The sequence below is a fragment of the Patagioenas fasciata genome, chromosome Z, assembly GCF_037038585.1.
Source record: "Patagioenas fasciata isolate bPatFas1 chromosome Z, bPatFas1.hap1, whole genome shotgun sequence".
NCBI classification, from domain to species: domain Eukaryota; kingdom Metazoa; phylum Chordata; class Aves; order Columbiformes; family Columbidae; genus Patagioenas; species Patagioenas fasciata.
This window is the reverse complement of record NC_092560.1, coordinates 29523514-29539072: the sequence shown is the minus strand read 5'-3', so window position 1 is coordinate 29539072 and position 15559 is coordinate 29523514. Positions and strand designations below refer to the sequence as shown.

Sequence of the window (15559 nt, the reverse complement as noted above, 5' to 3'; positions counted from 1 at the left end):
TCCTCGCCCCCCTGGCTTGCGACGGTCCCGCCACTGACACCGCGTCCCGCTTCGTCCGCCTGGATTTTCCCCTCTTGGCAGGAGGCAGAAGTGGGGAGAGAAGTCGCCCGCGCCCGAGGTTTGCGGCCTTACAGTTGCATCGGCACCTTGAGAGCCCGAGAGAGGCATTATTCGCTTCCACGTCGGGGCGGCCGTCCCCCACCGCCTTGTCCCGTCGGGTCCCGTTCCGCCGCGCCCGGGTGCTACAGGCGCCGCCCGCCGGCCGGACCGCAGCTGAAGGAGCGCGGAGCGGCGGTGACCGTCCCGAGCGCGGTCCCTCCCTCTCCTCCGGGCAACCCCAGCCCTCCCAGGAACAACAGCAACAAAGGACGCCGCGGCCGGAGGATGTCCCCGCGGAGGGGGCACTGAGCGGCGCCTTGCCCGCTCCTGCTCGCGGCAGCGGAGGGAAAGCGAACGGCTAGTGTCGCCGCTTCTGCCTCCTCGGCGTCTCGGGGTGTGAAGCCGGGACAGGGCGGAGAGCTCGACCTGAGAACCACGCTGGGAGGGAACCCCGCTGCGGCCAGAGCCATGTTCCCTCAAAGCCGGCACCCCGTAAGTACGGCCCGGGCCGCCGCTCCATGTGGGTGGGGGAGCGGGGCGGGGGCTGGGCGGCACCGCACTGCCGGCGCCCCCCCGCCCGGCTATGGGGGGTGGCGGGCGCCCCCCCAAGTTTGCCCCTTTCTCGGGGGAGTGGTGCATCGTGCCTGCCGGCGCGGCCAGGGAGGGTACGCGCCCCCTCCCCCGACCCCTTTTGTTTCGTCGGCAACTTATTTGCTTTATGAATGACGGCGAGGGGGTTGCTTCTGGGCCGGACAGCATCCCCCTCCCCGCCGAGTGCGGCGCCCGGGTCGGGCGTGCCCCCGCGGTGGGGGTCGGCGGGGAGGAGCCGGCACGCCCCGCTTTCGAGTCGACGGCGGCGGCAGGAGCGGGTGGGTCGGGGCCGGAGCGGTTCCCAGAGCGTGGTTAGCCTCGTCCCGCGCAGATGAGGGACGGGAAGGTGGGTAACAAGTGCGTAGCGCCCCGGGGAGGTGGCGGGCGGGCCGGGCTGGGCTCTCCCTCCCCGCATCCCTCCCTGCATCCCTCCGGCCCGGCCGGAACGGGCGGCGCCGCCCACCATCTCGCGGGGCGGCCGCGCTGTGTCTGAACCTGCCTCTCTCTTCCGCACCGGCCGCCACCGCACCAGACCCCGCACCAAGCTGCGGGTCAGCCTTTCAAATTCACCATCCCGGAGTCGCTGGACCGCATCAAGGAGGAGTTCCAGTTCCTCCAGGCGCAGTACCACAGGTGAGCGCCGGCGGGCCGCCTCAGAGCCTGGGGGTAGTTGCCCCGTCCCCGACCGGGCGCGGGGGGCTGCACTGATGGGCCGCGTCCAGGCGGTGGCGTGCGGCGTCGCGCTGCGTCCCGCCGCGGGACCCGACCGCCCCGGCACTGCTGGCCTCCGCTGGACGGTTTGGAAAGAGGCGACGCGGGGAGCTCCGATCCCAGCAGTGGTGGGGGGTGCGTGGAGGATGGGGCGCTCAGGAGATGACGCTGCTGCTCTGCACGGGTCTTCCTGCCGATGTGCTGCCCGGGCACCCGCGAAAGGCCGGTAACGTCGAAACTGGAGGGGTTAGGCTCTTATATGCAATTTTTTTAAAAATAGTATTTATTAGGGATCATTACGTGGAGGACTTTAAGTATATCGAGAGAAGACCAATGCGAATTCTGTGACACGGAGCATTAAGGAGGCTAATTCTCATGTTTGCTCATTTGTCTGTGGTGTTAATGTACAGATTAATAAAATGCTAACATGCGGTTCTTAGAAGAGCCAAGAAGGAGTGTTAAAGCACACAAGTACTAGAGTACTGACACAAAGTTGATGTTAATCTACTGAAGCCATGGCATGAGTTTCTGATTGCTATGCTGTCCTTCAGATGTTCTTGTTGTATTTGTGCTTGCTGCTGAGGTCCCAACAGAGATTTAGGATATGGGCTCTTGCGTACAAAGGGCAGTTGGCATTAAGGGGCATTAATCTTCTTTAATTTTGCAGTTATGTGGACCTGCAAGATCTGAATAGGAACAAAATCTTTCCAGATTTCCCAGTTAAAAATTGCTTGGTTTTGATTAGACTTCCTCTTTCTTACCTATGATGCTGTGGCTTCAGTCTTATCTAAAATCATTCACTTGTTTAAGCCATTTATTACTTTAGAAATGCAGTGTAAACATGCACTATTGCAGCTATGACTGAAAAATGCTGGCTGACACTCTAACTGTTCCTTAGGATGTTGATTAGTGTTATTAAAAAAAAAAATCAGTTTGCCAGGAAACAAAGGGGATGTTGAGGCATTTACCCTTAGTGAAATTAGTCAGAATTATACTGTTGTTAGATGCCGCTAGATAGGCAAGTGCCAAATGCGACTTCATTTATGGAAGCAAAAATAGAAAACAAACTTTCCAGTAAATGAGAATCAAAGTTACAGATTTTCAAGTTGCCGGCAAGATAACATTAGCTAGAGGGTTAAGAATTATAGACATACTCAAGTTGTAATTGTAAACTTCAGTTGTGTTATTTGGCAGTAATTTGCTGTCATCTACAAAGAAATATCTCTATTTTACTACTGAGAAGTACTTTGGAGAAATTCAGATCCTGTTACATCTTGAAAGTTGTAGCACTTCATAGCAGCTCTTTATCAAAACATGAAGTCTGGCTGTGTTTAGGTTCTGGAAACAGCCTGGGTCTGATACAGCACCCATGAAATGCCTTTTAGATTTACTGTTTAGCCTTTGTGTTTAAAGTTTTAATTAAGTCTTCCTGTGTTTGCTTGTTAATTTATGAGATATTTTAAAATTATATGCTTCTGTCAAAATACAAAGAAAACGGATAGATGTCAAAATGAATGATGTAACAGTTACATTAAAGTGTGATCTATTTTGTAGCCTTAAATTGGAATGTGAGAAACTGGCAAGCGAAAAGACAGAAATGCAGAGGCACTATGTGATGGTAAGTGATTTTTTTTTTTATTGATTTCAGTAATTATTTCCGAATACAATGTAAGCTAGCATAAGAAAATAACGTGTGCTTCTTTATTTGCAGTATTATGAAATGTCGTATGGATTAAACATTGAAATGCACAAACAGGTAAGGCATTTTGTTTTTACCACAGAATCTGCAGTCTGTCTAGTGCATTTAAATGTAGCTGTTCTGTTTATGTTTGGATGACTGTATCATGTGTCTGAATCAATAGGCTGATTTGTAGCTATGATTAGTAAACCTTTGCGTATCTGCTGTCAAATGACGTAGATTTCTGATAGATTAGGTTAAATGCCAGGCTTTTTTTCGTACTGTTCTTGAAATACGTTGGTGAAATAGGAAAGGTCTTGTCTGTGGTTTCAAAAGTATAATTCGGTGCTTTACATGGTTTTCTTTTGTTGGTAGAGCTTTTGATATGTAGAACTGGTCTTATGGTTGTGTAGCATGTAGTGATAGTTGCTCAAATCCTTGCTGTTTAAAGGCATGAAAAGATTAGTGGCTTGGAAAGCTCTAGTTATGACTATGAGTTTGCAAGTTCCCATAAAATTCACACTTACAGCCACTATAATGGTGAATAAAAAGAGTATTGAACTGGAACAAGACACTAAGGACCTCATAAGAGAAGAAAAGCTAAATGATTGCTCAGCCCAGAGGACCCTCAATTGAGTAGTCATTGTCTGCCAAATAAAGCATTAATGGCAGGGTGTAAGTATTCTGTAGATATGCTGACATTCACTTTTTCATCAAGATACTGGTACAATAAGTCTTTCAGAAATCGATGGCCTTTTAAAAAAAATTATCATTAGATGGAGTTGCACAGTTGGACACATTTCAAAGTGCAACAATACAATTCTTTCGTTATGTGTATGTGCTATTTCATCTAAAACTCTTGTTTCATTAAATTAAAGAGCATGGCTGACCGGCTAGGGCACAGCGAAGAAATTGATTAGTTCAGGTTTGGGATCTTCAGCGTATTCAAAGACTTTTCATTAAGCGAGTGAATTGCAGAGCTGAAGTTTGCTTTTGTAACTCTGGAGTCTTTGATTTTTGTTTTGTTTTCCCCTAAATATATTACATTTGATAAGGTAGTAGTATAATTCCATGCTAACTTGCTACGTGGGTAGGTATTCTCTTGGTTTTCAGAGATATACTTGTTTGAATCTAAAATCTTGGTAAAAGAAAAAATATTAAGACAGTTTTTTTTTTTTTTTTTAAAGTAATGCACTGAATAGGTGGACAGGACAACTAGAGTAGTGTTCGACTTGATTATGTACTGTAGCTGCATTGGTTTTCTTGGATCTGGTGTTTTAGAAGAACATCAGTTATTCTGTGAGGTGACTTCGTAATTTGGGGATTTAATTGTAATTTGGAGATTTCTTTCTTGGATTTTTTTTTTTTTAATTTTACTAAACGAGTTTTTGGCACACTGTAACCTGTGAGGAAGCCAACATCTGTATAGGAGCCTTACTTGGTGTGAAATGGATGTTATTTTCAGAAGATCTTTGAAGAGAATGTGTGACTTCAGTAAATGTACTAGGAATTATCTTTAGATGGAATCAGTTAAGCCCATAAGATTAAAGAGAGTAAGAACTCAGGTTTCTACTTTGACCTCAACATCTGTGTGTTGCAAGGATTTAATGTTCTATATGTATGGCAACTATAATTACATAGCGAGTAGGCAGTGATAGTTCGGAAGCTTTTAAGATTTATAACAGAGAATTATACCTATGTTGGCTTTAGCCAGGGGAACTAGAGCACACTTGCTCTGCATGTTACATTGTTAAGAAAAGAATAAGCTTTTGAAGGCATAAATATGTTTCCGTGGATATGAGTCTCATATACTATGCTTTTACATGTTAAGTAATTCTGATTTCCAGTAAAAGTAGCACCTTCTTGTTAAAGACTTTTGATTTAGATGCCTGCAATGAGAATGCCAAATGGTGTTACAGTTTGTTGGTATGTAGGTGGTCTTAGTTTTTTTTTTTCCTGTAACCTACCAATGGCATTCTTCTGAATTTCCATGGCTGACGATAAGTTCTGAGGAGGCTTTTGGCAGATAGTAATCATAATTATTATTAAAAATGGTGACGTCTATCCCCAAGGGTGTAGCCAGGCTCAAATTGATGCTTTTTGCTGGCTGATCACCAGCATGGCCTAAGTGCTCATTATGTTGTAGAGAGGGCCTTTGGAGCTCTCATTACGTTTGACAGGAATTCTCTCTGGGGGGAAACTGGGCATTAGCTAGATTCCTGACAGGCTGAAATTATTCCTGCTTTATGGCTTATAACCAAATGCTAGCAAGGCATCATCAGGGGACATGAAAAATTGTCATTTCTGACAACGTCTTTGTTACTGAAAAATGCAGTGATGGGGAAACTTTCCACTGAACAAGCTTTAATATTTTTAAAGCCTGCCTCCTATGTGGATGCTGCACTCACTCTATGTGAAGCCCTTCGTAGTGCTTGTGCTGCTGATTGGAAAAAACGAAAAATTACACTGCAGTGGTGTTTTTTTTTTTATTCAGTGTGGTGCATACATCACTGTTAAGGTAGAGTCACGTCGATAAAATGAAGTACTTGCAGTTTGCTTGCTTGTGAAAGGGTTGATTTCTTGTACTGGTACAGTTGCGTCAGCAGTCCTGTCTTCATTTGAATTAGTAATCTGTTACAAGTTGACTAAAAGTTAGTCAGGACTTGAATGTTGCTATAAACAAATTTAATTGAGGTGAACTTCCCATACACAAACAGTTGTAGTGCAGAGCTTTTCACTTGAATATGTTGCATTTGAGTCCAGAAAGGGCCATAGTAAGGCTTCCTTCACAGCTTTGGTTTTGGCATTTTGAAGTGTTTAATTGCAAGAGTGTGTCCTAAAGTCCAGGTGCTGCTGGATTTCAACCTGCTGACTGAACAGTGGTCAGGAAATAATCTTTCTGGCATATTTGTGTCTGGTTTGTGTCTTTTTTTTGGTCTTGTTTCTGTGTGATTTTTTTTTTTAAGAATTTCGAAGGTTAGTTTTTAGGAGGATGTGTATGGATTCTTATGCCATTTTCAGAGTTAATTGTTTTAAGATGAATAGTTACTAAGATTTGCATAGGTGGAACAAACAAGCACCTGAAGATTCATTTAGGGTTGATTAAGATATTATTTTCATAACAAGACAGAGTGGTCTTTGTCTTCTGTGTTATACCATCCAAGTCAGACTTTTCCCACTGTGACAACCTGGCTGGCAAAGCAGATGCATCAACTGTTAGTGCCAAGATATAGAGTTGGTTGGGTGTTAAAAATCACACTGTACATAATGGGTTGCTGCTCTTGGCTATTAGGGCAGTGCCTCTTTATTTTCACCGGGTCTGTTTGTCATCTTCTGTCTTAAGTCAGAAGATAAGGCTTCCTGTGCGTTTAATGCCTAGATTGTTTAGGTGCAAGATTAGCTTTTGTTCGGTGGCAGGCAGACGAAGAAAGAAAAATTCATCACTACTGAACCAACTGACAGACTATATAAACTACTACAGTAAGTGGGTTTCTGCTATCCCAATGGTGACAGCTAGGTTTCCGTCTCTTTGGATGGGTTATTGTGATGTCTGTGACCCGCCTGGAGGCAGATCTGTCATTTGGTACCTTGAGGCTTGTAGAAAAGTGTACAAACTCCCAAACTGCATTACATTAACCAATTATATGAGAGTTAAATGTTTTAGCCTGGACTGTTTTGTGGAATAATTTCTAATGCTCTACAGCAAAGGACAGAAACTTTTATGGGTATATCAGAATATCAGTTTTCAGGAGTGGGTTAAATAGAAGAGAATTAAGGAGCTTAGTTAGCTCTCTACAACTCCCGAGTAGGATGGCTGTGCTGTTGGAAGGGTTTAAAGATAAATGAATTTATTTTTTTCCTCTTTGCATTTTAATTATTGGAATGAAAACTGCATAATCCTTAGGGTTTTGGTGTGGTGTGCAGTGAGTGCTTCAAGAGCATTTTACAGTTGTCCCTGTCATATAAAGCTTACAAAATCTGTTTTTTGTAAGGCTGATTGGAACATAATGTTTTTCACTCCAAAATTGTACATTCTACAACTATTTGGTTTCTAAATGAGTACAGTTGTATCACCAGTGCAGCCATTTCAACCACAACTAGAGTTGCCAGTTTGAATGGAGAGGAAAGACTAGAATAATTACCTCAACTTTCTCAACTTTTGAACCACACGCAAGCTGGAGACCATTATTACTGTTAAGGAGTTATCTGACAGATTCAGGGCACTGTGTGAAATAAGCCTCTATGTGGCTTTTAGATAACCATATTGTCAGATACCATCTACTGTGTCGACTCCATATGCAACTTGATCTGAAAGTATGTCACAGTGTAAACTCTGTGGATATGTTAAATACTGGTTGATCATCTCACATTTTAGACTTTGTCTACCTGGTTTCAGGTTCCTCATGAACTGTGGAGGGAGAGAGGAGGTGCATTCCTACCAGCCACATGCATTGCTGGAACTTAGGTTGCCAATTGTCTGTTGATATATGTGTATGTATATGGATTGGTTCAAGTGGGCAAAAGAAAATACTGGTATTTTTTTTTGGGCAAGAAGAAGAGTAAGATGTTTGTGAATGTGCAGTACCCTTTTTGTTACAACAGATTCTGGGGAAATGCTTTTCTTCCTTCTGCTAGTTGTTATACCAAATCAAGCTGAGTATTTTAATAGCCTTTTATCCCACCTTATTCCAGCATTTAAGTGTCTGTAGCAAAGCAGTAAAATTGTGTTGTGTCTCCTGTGCAAACTGGAAGATCTTACAGGTTTGATAGTCGGTCACCACTGGCATACAGTAAAAGCCTTTAAAAACTATTTCAGGTTAACTGGCACTTATGGGAAGACTGCATGGTACTGTTATTTTAAAAATGATAACCTAATTAGTTCTACTCAAAGCTGTTATCTTTCCACTTGAAATAAGATTTCGGGATATCAAATAGCAATTATGTCAAACACCACTCTTTTTGTCTTTTACATCGTATTACTTAGTTGGACTCTGGATATAGCTATTTGAGCAATGGTAGTTGTTCTAATAGTTATTTCAGAAAGGGGAAAAACTAAAGTAGATGGGGATAATTCCCAATTTTTCAGCACCTCTTGGTCAAAACAGCTAGTTTAAAAGATCAGTCCTTACGATTACTTGTAAGCAATGACTTTTGAAGTACATGCCGGTTGGTCTCATGTCGTTTGTCCGTCTCAACCATGACAGTCTGTGATTCTGTGTGAAGGTGAAATACTGGAAAGCGTTGCCCAGGGATGTCACGTAAGATTACCCCCACAAAATATTCAAGGTAGAAATTTGAAACTTGCAAAAAGCACAGCCTGTAAGCTCAGGTTGAACATGAGACTGTCGTTTGTCCGTCTCAACCTGCATGTACTTCAAAAGTCATTGCTTACAAGTATTTGACCTTCACACAGAATCACAGACTGTTAGGGATTGGGACTTTGCCTTTCTGCACTGGTGATGATTGCTAGCCTTTTGCTTTTCTGCTGTGCACCTCTGAGTGCACAGCAGAGTGCACTAAACCTCTGGTTTAGTCTTCTCCATAATCAACTCTTTCTCTGCAGTCAGATCTCCTGTCCCGTTGATCCTCCTCTTCTTGAAACTAAACAAAACTGACTTCTTCCTGGTACGTTGTGTGCTCAGATTGCCTGATCATCTTACTGGCTTCACTAAGTGACTTGCTCCAGTTGGGCAACTGCTTCCTCTTGCTGCACAAGCACAACAGAGAGGGGAACAATTTATTTTAATCAGCCAGCTTGTTACAGTCATACAGTTGCATCCTAGTGTGAGATGTAGCCTTCATCAACACAAGGGAGTAGTGCTGATGTGTATTCAACTTGTTGTTCAGGGCACGCATTCCCTGTTTTGCAAAACTCTTTCCTAGTGTGTCTCCATCCTGGCTGTGCTGTTGTGGGGAGGCTGTCCCAGGTGCAGGACACAAATCAACCTGTGTTTACTTTGAACCTGGTTTCCACTGTCTCTGTTTGATGTCTCCTAGCTCTCAGAATAGACAAGTTGTTGATGCCTGGCTGCTTTTTCAATGCACTCAAAATTTTATATCTCTGTTGTAACCCATCTGTGTTGACTCCTTTTCAGGTTGGGCAGTCACAGCCCACACGGTTGTGTAGATTTCTTTGATCATCTTCCTTGCTTTTCCATTCAACCTTTTTCATTTTTAACTTACCCTGTTGAAATGAGGGGACTAGAACTAAATGCAGTTCTCAGAGTGCAGATGAAGCAGAGATTTATATTCTTTTCAGTTGTGTGTAGTTGTTTTTGTTTGGTTGGTTGGTTTTGTTTTGTTGTTTTGGGTTTGTTTGTTTGTTTGGTTGGTTGTTTTTCCCCTTTAGTAAAGTTCCCGGTATCGGATTGCTCTTTTGGCTGTCAGGGAGTGGTGAACTGCTGGAGTCACCTTTCACATTTAGGTTCTTGCTCCTGAATGATAAGCTCAGGAACCATCACTTTACATTGAGGTCAGGGATGGCTACTCACTGTGTACATAAATTTTGTTAATATACAATTCTTTTCATTGCCCTCTTAGACTTGTAAGGTCTCTTTGCAGTTCTTCAGTCATTTTTTTTTTTCTTTTCCAGGCTGCACTGTTGAATGTGTTCAAAAAACAGATTGCAGTAAAGGCTCATATGAAACTCCACTGGTGACCTGTTTATGGCATAGTGCTGGAGAGGATTGAAGAGTAGATTAGAGCTTGCTGAAACCCAGTTTATTCTTAACTGAACTCTAGTTTAAATCTGAATGGTTCTAAAAATCAGTTATTTCCTGAGATTGTCCCTTTTTGAAAGAAGGCCCAGTGATTCACTTTTTTTGGTACTTAAACAGCCCACTCTATTGCTGTGTTCATAAAAATAAATGGAAACAATGTTGAGTTTTCTCACTTGGAACCATATTCACAATATGTTTAAGTGAGATGAGAATAGAAAAATGTTTATAGCATTATTTCATAGAGTAGTAGTATTTTAAGTTCGTACGTGTTGAGGCGTATTTTAGTTGTTAGCAAGTCTCATTGTTATAAAATATATTTTCTAGTATGGGCAAAACAGATAAGGAAATTAATCAGTTTGGTAGATTTCACTGAATTTTTGATAATGATAATAATATTCTGTGGCTAATGATAAATTGCACAGTGTTTAAGATTCTAATCTCTGCTTGGGGACTGGTTGAGTTGCTCTTGCCTTTTCATTACTTCTTCAGACATGTGAACAAATTGGCACAGATGAGTAAATTACAAATAAAGTTCTTTTAAGGAGTGTTAGGTAGGCTCTGTGTCAGGGCTGCTTATCTGGAAATATCTTGTACTTCTCAGGTGATCTGAAGAACTAACTAGCCCTTTTGGCTATGTGATAACCGAACTTGAGAACTGAGGTTAATTTGTGTTTTGTTGTAGGGCTGTGTGTTTTTTGTTTGTGTGTGGGTGTTAGCTTGTTTGTTTTTGTTTCCCTCTCCCAGCAGCATGGAAGTTTTTTTTTTTTTTCTCTTCAGTCTTTTTTGTTCTTCTTGAAGCTTTTTGATGTTTGTGTAAACAGTCGGTGAAAGGAACTTACTTGTAAGGTGACCAGTCAGTGTATTGACACGAACAGACACAATAGAAAACTGCATTAGGAGGCGAGCCATTGGGATTTGCAGTAAATATATTACAGAACACAAGTGACTTGCCGATACTGCTTGTTTAGCAGTTTGCAAGGGCAATGGCAGTATGGATTTTTGAATTAGAAGGGAAAGACTGTTCTTTCTCTGTGCTGGAACATCAAGTTGATGGCTGGGGATAAAATTGATTTAGAGAACAAACTACTGCTGCCTCTGTTTGTGCCATTTTAAAGGCTTCTATGGATTAACAAGCAAAAACAAAAACATAGCTTTCAGTTTTGGAGAAGGGAAGCAAGAATGGGTATGCTTGTTCAGCTACCTTGTTTAGGTAGTAAGTTTATGAGGAAACCTGCTTTTGTTAAGTCAAGAAGATGAAAGCTCATCTGAAACTGGATAGTTTTTATGAGCTGTGGAAATCTGCCTATTTATTAAATTGTTTAAGTGTTCTAAAACCCTCAAATTGCTGTAGTTTCTGCTTCATGGTATGATGATCTCAACTTTTTTTTTTTTTAATGTATAGATTTGAATTAAATGCCTGAGGGCGGGGAATGAAAAACCCACAACTTCTTGTGAAAAATAACTAACAGCAAGATAATTCTTTAGTGGTGTTGCCACAATAGTTTCCATTTACAACAAAGTTTTTTGTTTAAAACCAAAAAAGCTGAAATGTTTTATCACTGCTGATGTGTGAGTTTGGGTATAAGGTCACTCTAAATTTTGGGTTTTTTAAATAGATATAAGGCTTCCAGCTGTTACTGTGCAGACAGCTGGCTGTCTGTGGCCTCAAATTATGGCTGTAAATTGTCAGTTAAGCAAACACAAAATCTTTAATTAACAAGACCTATGGGAAGCTCTTATGCTCTTTCTTTAATCTGAAGTATGAACTGTAGAATCACAGAACTGGAAAGTACCTAGTGGCTCCCTGTGCCCTAGCAAGACTGGGTATACCAGTGTCATTCCTGATAGGATGCTGGTCCTATCTGTTAGCAGAGACTTCACAGTAGTGGTGACTCACAAGCTCTCCAGGTAGCAGAGTGCTTTTATGTCCTTGCTGTTGAAGTGCTTCTTCAGTTACAACTTCAGTCTCTTCTGTTACAGCTTCAGCTCCTTTATTATGCATTTCTTTCACCTTGGACAGGGAGAGCAGATCATTCCCTTGCCTTCCAGAACCATTTTGAATGCCTCTACAGTCTAATGTTTATTCTCTGAATGCTGTTGCCCTGATGAAGTGCGATACTCCCGGGAGGAAATGCCGTGCTGAGCTGCAGAGAGGGTTTACTTAGCCTATGGCATACTGCGGTGGCAGCCTTTTTTGCAACAGCATGCTATTGACTTACATTCAACTTCTGATCTGCTGTGACCAAGAGATTCCTTCCTGGTCCATTATTTCCTTTTCCTTTATGTTCCTGTCTAGGCATGCTATGGTCTTTTATTCCTGTTTATCCCTGTCCTTCTTTTTCCTTTGTAGCCCACTTTCTCATTCATTGCAAAGTGAGTTCTGAAGCTATTCTCTGGCATATTCTGTCTTTCTCAGCTTGAAGCTCTCTGCAAATTAAGGATTAGGGGAAATGAAGAGATCTTCATGCTTGTTAGTGGGAAACAGTGAAAAATACTGGGCCTATCATGCATGCAGGCCTTCTTAATTTACAGAATAGAATGATGTATTCATACATGGTTTAATCATCAAGCAGTTTTATACTTCTTCCTGTGAAGTTTTAGCTGGGTTGTGCAGTTTGTTACTCCTGAGAGTGCTATGACTGTTAAATTCTTAGCGAGGATGTTGACATCATCTGCTTCTCTTAGCCATAATTACTTTCTCTTTTTGGACATTGCATAATTCTGATGTTATTTACTGACAAAAAATATTTCTGAGTTGTGATTTATATCCCTTTTTCACACAGATGTTCATGGATAAGAGGCTTTTTAATGCCCTAGACTTAAGGAATAGTAATTAAACTGGAGTGTCTTTGTTCCTTCATTGGCTACTTTCTGTTTATTAGGCACTGTCTTTTTGTGGTTTCCTATCTATTTGACATGTGCGGATTCTGCAAGGTGTCCACTAGCTGCCCACTGTTCACTAATGTGCTCTTTTTATTTCATCAGGCCACGCCAGTTTGAAGACATTTTACTTGGAACACTCTGACCTGTTCTTTCCTGTTTAAGCTGAAGTGTTGACCTTGCATAACTAGTGATTTATATTATGTGGTTGGTAGTGATTCTTGTATAGCTAAGTCAGATTCAAAAAATATATATTCATTTGGCCTTCTTTATGTCCCTTGACCATATCTTTCCTTTTCTAATTGAGGGGATTGGACCTTTTTTTTTTTTTCTTCTCCAAGTATTCCAACCTGTAGAGCACTAGCTTTACTTTAGCTGTAGCTTACTAGTGGCACATAGTTACAAAAATGTGTGCTTCTGCTGTATATGTTCATACTGCCTCACCTGACCTAGTTTCCACTTCCTGTATGCTTTCCTGTTTGTTTAAAGTCAGTTAAGAATTTTCCTGGCACAATTCCATCCCTTCCCTTTTTCCTCTGTCCCTTCTTCCATTCTCAGGTGTATTAACTGTGACCCGTGTCCTTAATATTGTTTCATAAAGAAAATACCACTTCTCTGTAATGCTATTTTATCTCCCCCCTCATTAACAGATCCTATAAAGCTGATCTTACCAGTTGGCAATAGCTTTCCTGAAGTCTTACTGGCTTTTTCATTCCTCTTTCCTGTCCCAGTAATTATTAACTCTGTAATGATTGTCAATCTCAATCAAATTAATTTCTATTTTGACAGTGTCAATCAATTCTTCTCTATTAGAATGTAATCTAGATGGTATCTTTATTATTTTTTTTCTGTTTTGTGAGCAACAGAATATACATAATAAAATAATTAAATGGGGAAGAAACTTATTAACGTGTTCCCAAGGTTTTGCTGAAAGTTTCCAAACTTTTTTCCCATGTAGTGAAAACCTCTTATTATATTCACCTTCCTTCCAAATCCTGTGTAGCAGATTATTCTGCTAGTTGCTAAAAAGAGTTGTCACTCTTCATGTTATTCATTAGTTAGTCAGCTGATGGCACCTGAAGCATTGATATGAACACCTTTAAGGCCTTTAGTCGTTTCTGTGACTTGACGAATTTTTGAAACTGAGCTGTGAATATACTAAGTATTGTAAAATGGTGAAATCGCATTTAAGATACAGAAGTGCATGTGACTATCTTGGAAAGTTTGGTTTAGTAGTTATTTCTAAAGTCCTGGTGAACATAACATTTTTTTTTTTCCTCCATATTTCCTGCCCTTGTTTTGATATGTCTTGTTTATTGTCAGGTGGCATGCTTATTCTTCTAGTCAAATCCAGATTCTACTGCTATTATAATCCTGAATGTTGATAAGGACTGAATCCTGACTGGGAGTTTTGTTATTGACTTATATACTCTAAACATATGTGCTTGGTTTGAGGAACTTTGTTCTCTAAGTTTTAGAAGCTGTGTGGTTCTAGGCACTTCTTCAGCTCTGATTTTCTACTGCCATCCCAATAAAGTGCCTCAGTGTGGCAAGTGCTACTTATGTTGCAGAAATTTGGATGCAGCTTGTGGGAGGAAGGGTGGGCAAAATATTAAGTAGTTTTAAGATATGACCTAAAGTAAGTGAGAAGTAAAGAGGGCTCATTTCTGATAGGGGCCTAGCAGTTGCAGATGTATCTCATTTCTTGTATAGTGTAGTGTTGCTCAGTTGTCCAGAGCAAATTTAGTTTGTAGTGTCCTGAGGGGTAACAATGCAAAGTATGCTGGATAGTTTTAGAGACCACGCTTCTTCTGGAGCACTGTAAGAGCACATGAGATCTCAGTCCTGTGGGAAAGGGGTGCTTGCTGTTCCCCCCAAAACCTCTGCTCCCAGCCTGGTGGTTCTGATACTTTGGGCTGCTCTGCTACCTGATGGATGCCTCCTCTGAGCCTATTTAACTCACTGTTGTGGTGGTCTAAGCTGGCCCTTTCCTGTTTTCTGCTTGACTAGTTAGTTGAGATGTTGGACAAGTCCAGATGTCTCCAGTGTTGTGCAAAGAAATTGTACCTCTGGAAGCAAAAGTTGCAAGGCCTTCTCTTCCGAATTGGAGTCAGCATTGGACTTGCTCAGCATCTCATGGAATCTAAAAAAAGTCAGAACTCTGTGTGCTGGAAAGTAAAATAAAGCTGTGTACTGATTTCAAGATTTAAACACTTCTTTGTGTATTGCAGGTTAGCTTAGGCATGGAAGGTAAGTTGTGGAACTAAAACTTGGATAAAAACTGTTTGTAGTTGTGAGTGCTTGACCAAGATGGGCTGCAGTTGGATTAAAGAAGAAATGTGATAGGTGTCTTGTTTAGTCAAGTTCAAGAAGAGTCTTGACATAGTGAAGATCTGTGAAAGGACCTCTTTAACATCCTGACAACAGCTTATTTCTTGCCAGTTGGCTTAGGTTCTACAGGATTTACAGCTGCAAATGGGATGGACAGTTGTGTACACTGGTTCATCGAGAGCTTCGCAACAGCCTCTATTATTATAGCAAACCTTGAAATTAGACATCTGAAATATATCTAGTCACTTCACTTTACAGCTGAATGAAGTCCAAACCTGTAGTAGATGTTTGGCAAGAGTTGCTGTTGACTTCGGCATCATATGTACCTTCTTTAAATTAACCTGACCCTTCTGTAATTTAAATTGACATCTAAGAGGATTCAGATAAATGTAGTTAAGGCAGTGAATTAAAAAAAAAAAATACTGTTTTAACTTTGGAAACTATTTGGCATTCTGTAGCTTTATAATTTCGAGTTTTGATTCTGTTAATACTTATGTTGCTTCTTCCTCTCCCTACTCCCACTTGCAATATGGTGATGTTTTGGGTTTTT

The 15559-nt window shown here is 41.4% G+C and overlaps 1 protein-coding gene across 8 annotated transcripts in view; it reads left to right on the top strand.

Annotated features, from left to right (window-relative positions):
* Positions 1-456: 456 nt before the first annotated feature.
* LOC136114806 (transducin-like enhancer protein 1) overlaps positions 457-15559 on the top strand; it is a 72990-nt gene continuing 57887 nt past the window's right edge. For 4 of the 8 annotated variants that reach the window (XM_071802528.1, XM_071802525.1, XM_071802526.1 and 1 more), the window contains exons 1-3: positions 1383-1627; positions 2956-3019; positions 3113-3157. In XM_071802528.1, coding sequence (XP_071658629.1) covers positions 1398-1627; positions 2956-3019; positions 3113-3157 — 339 coding nt within the window. In that variant the 5' untranslated portion in view covers positions 1383-1397. Of the gene's footprint in view, positions 592-837; positions 1037-1222; positions 1324-1382; positions 1628-2955; positions 3020-3112; positions 3158-15559 lie in introns of those variants that run through there. The other 4 variants (XM_065860396.2, XM_065860395.2, XM_071802527.1 and 1 more) reach the window with 3 other exon arrangements.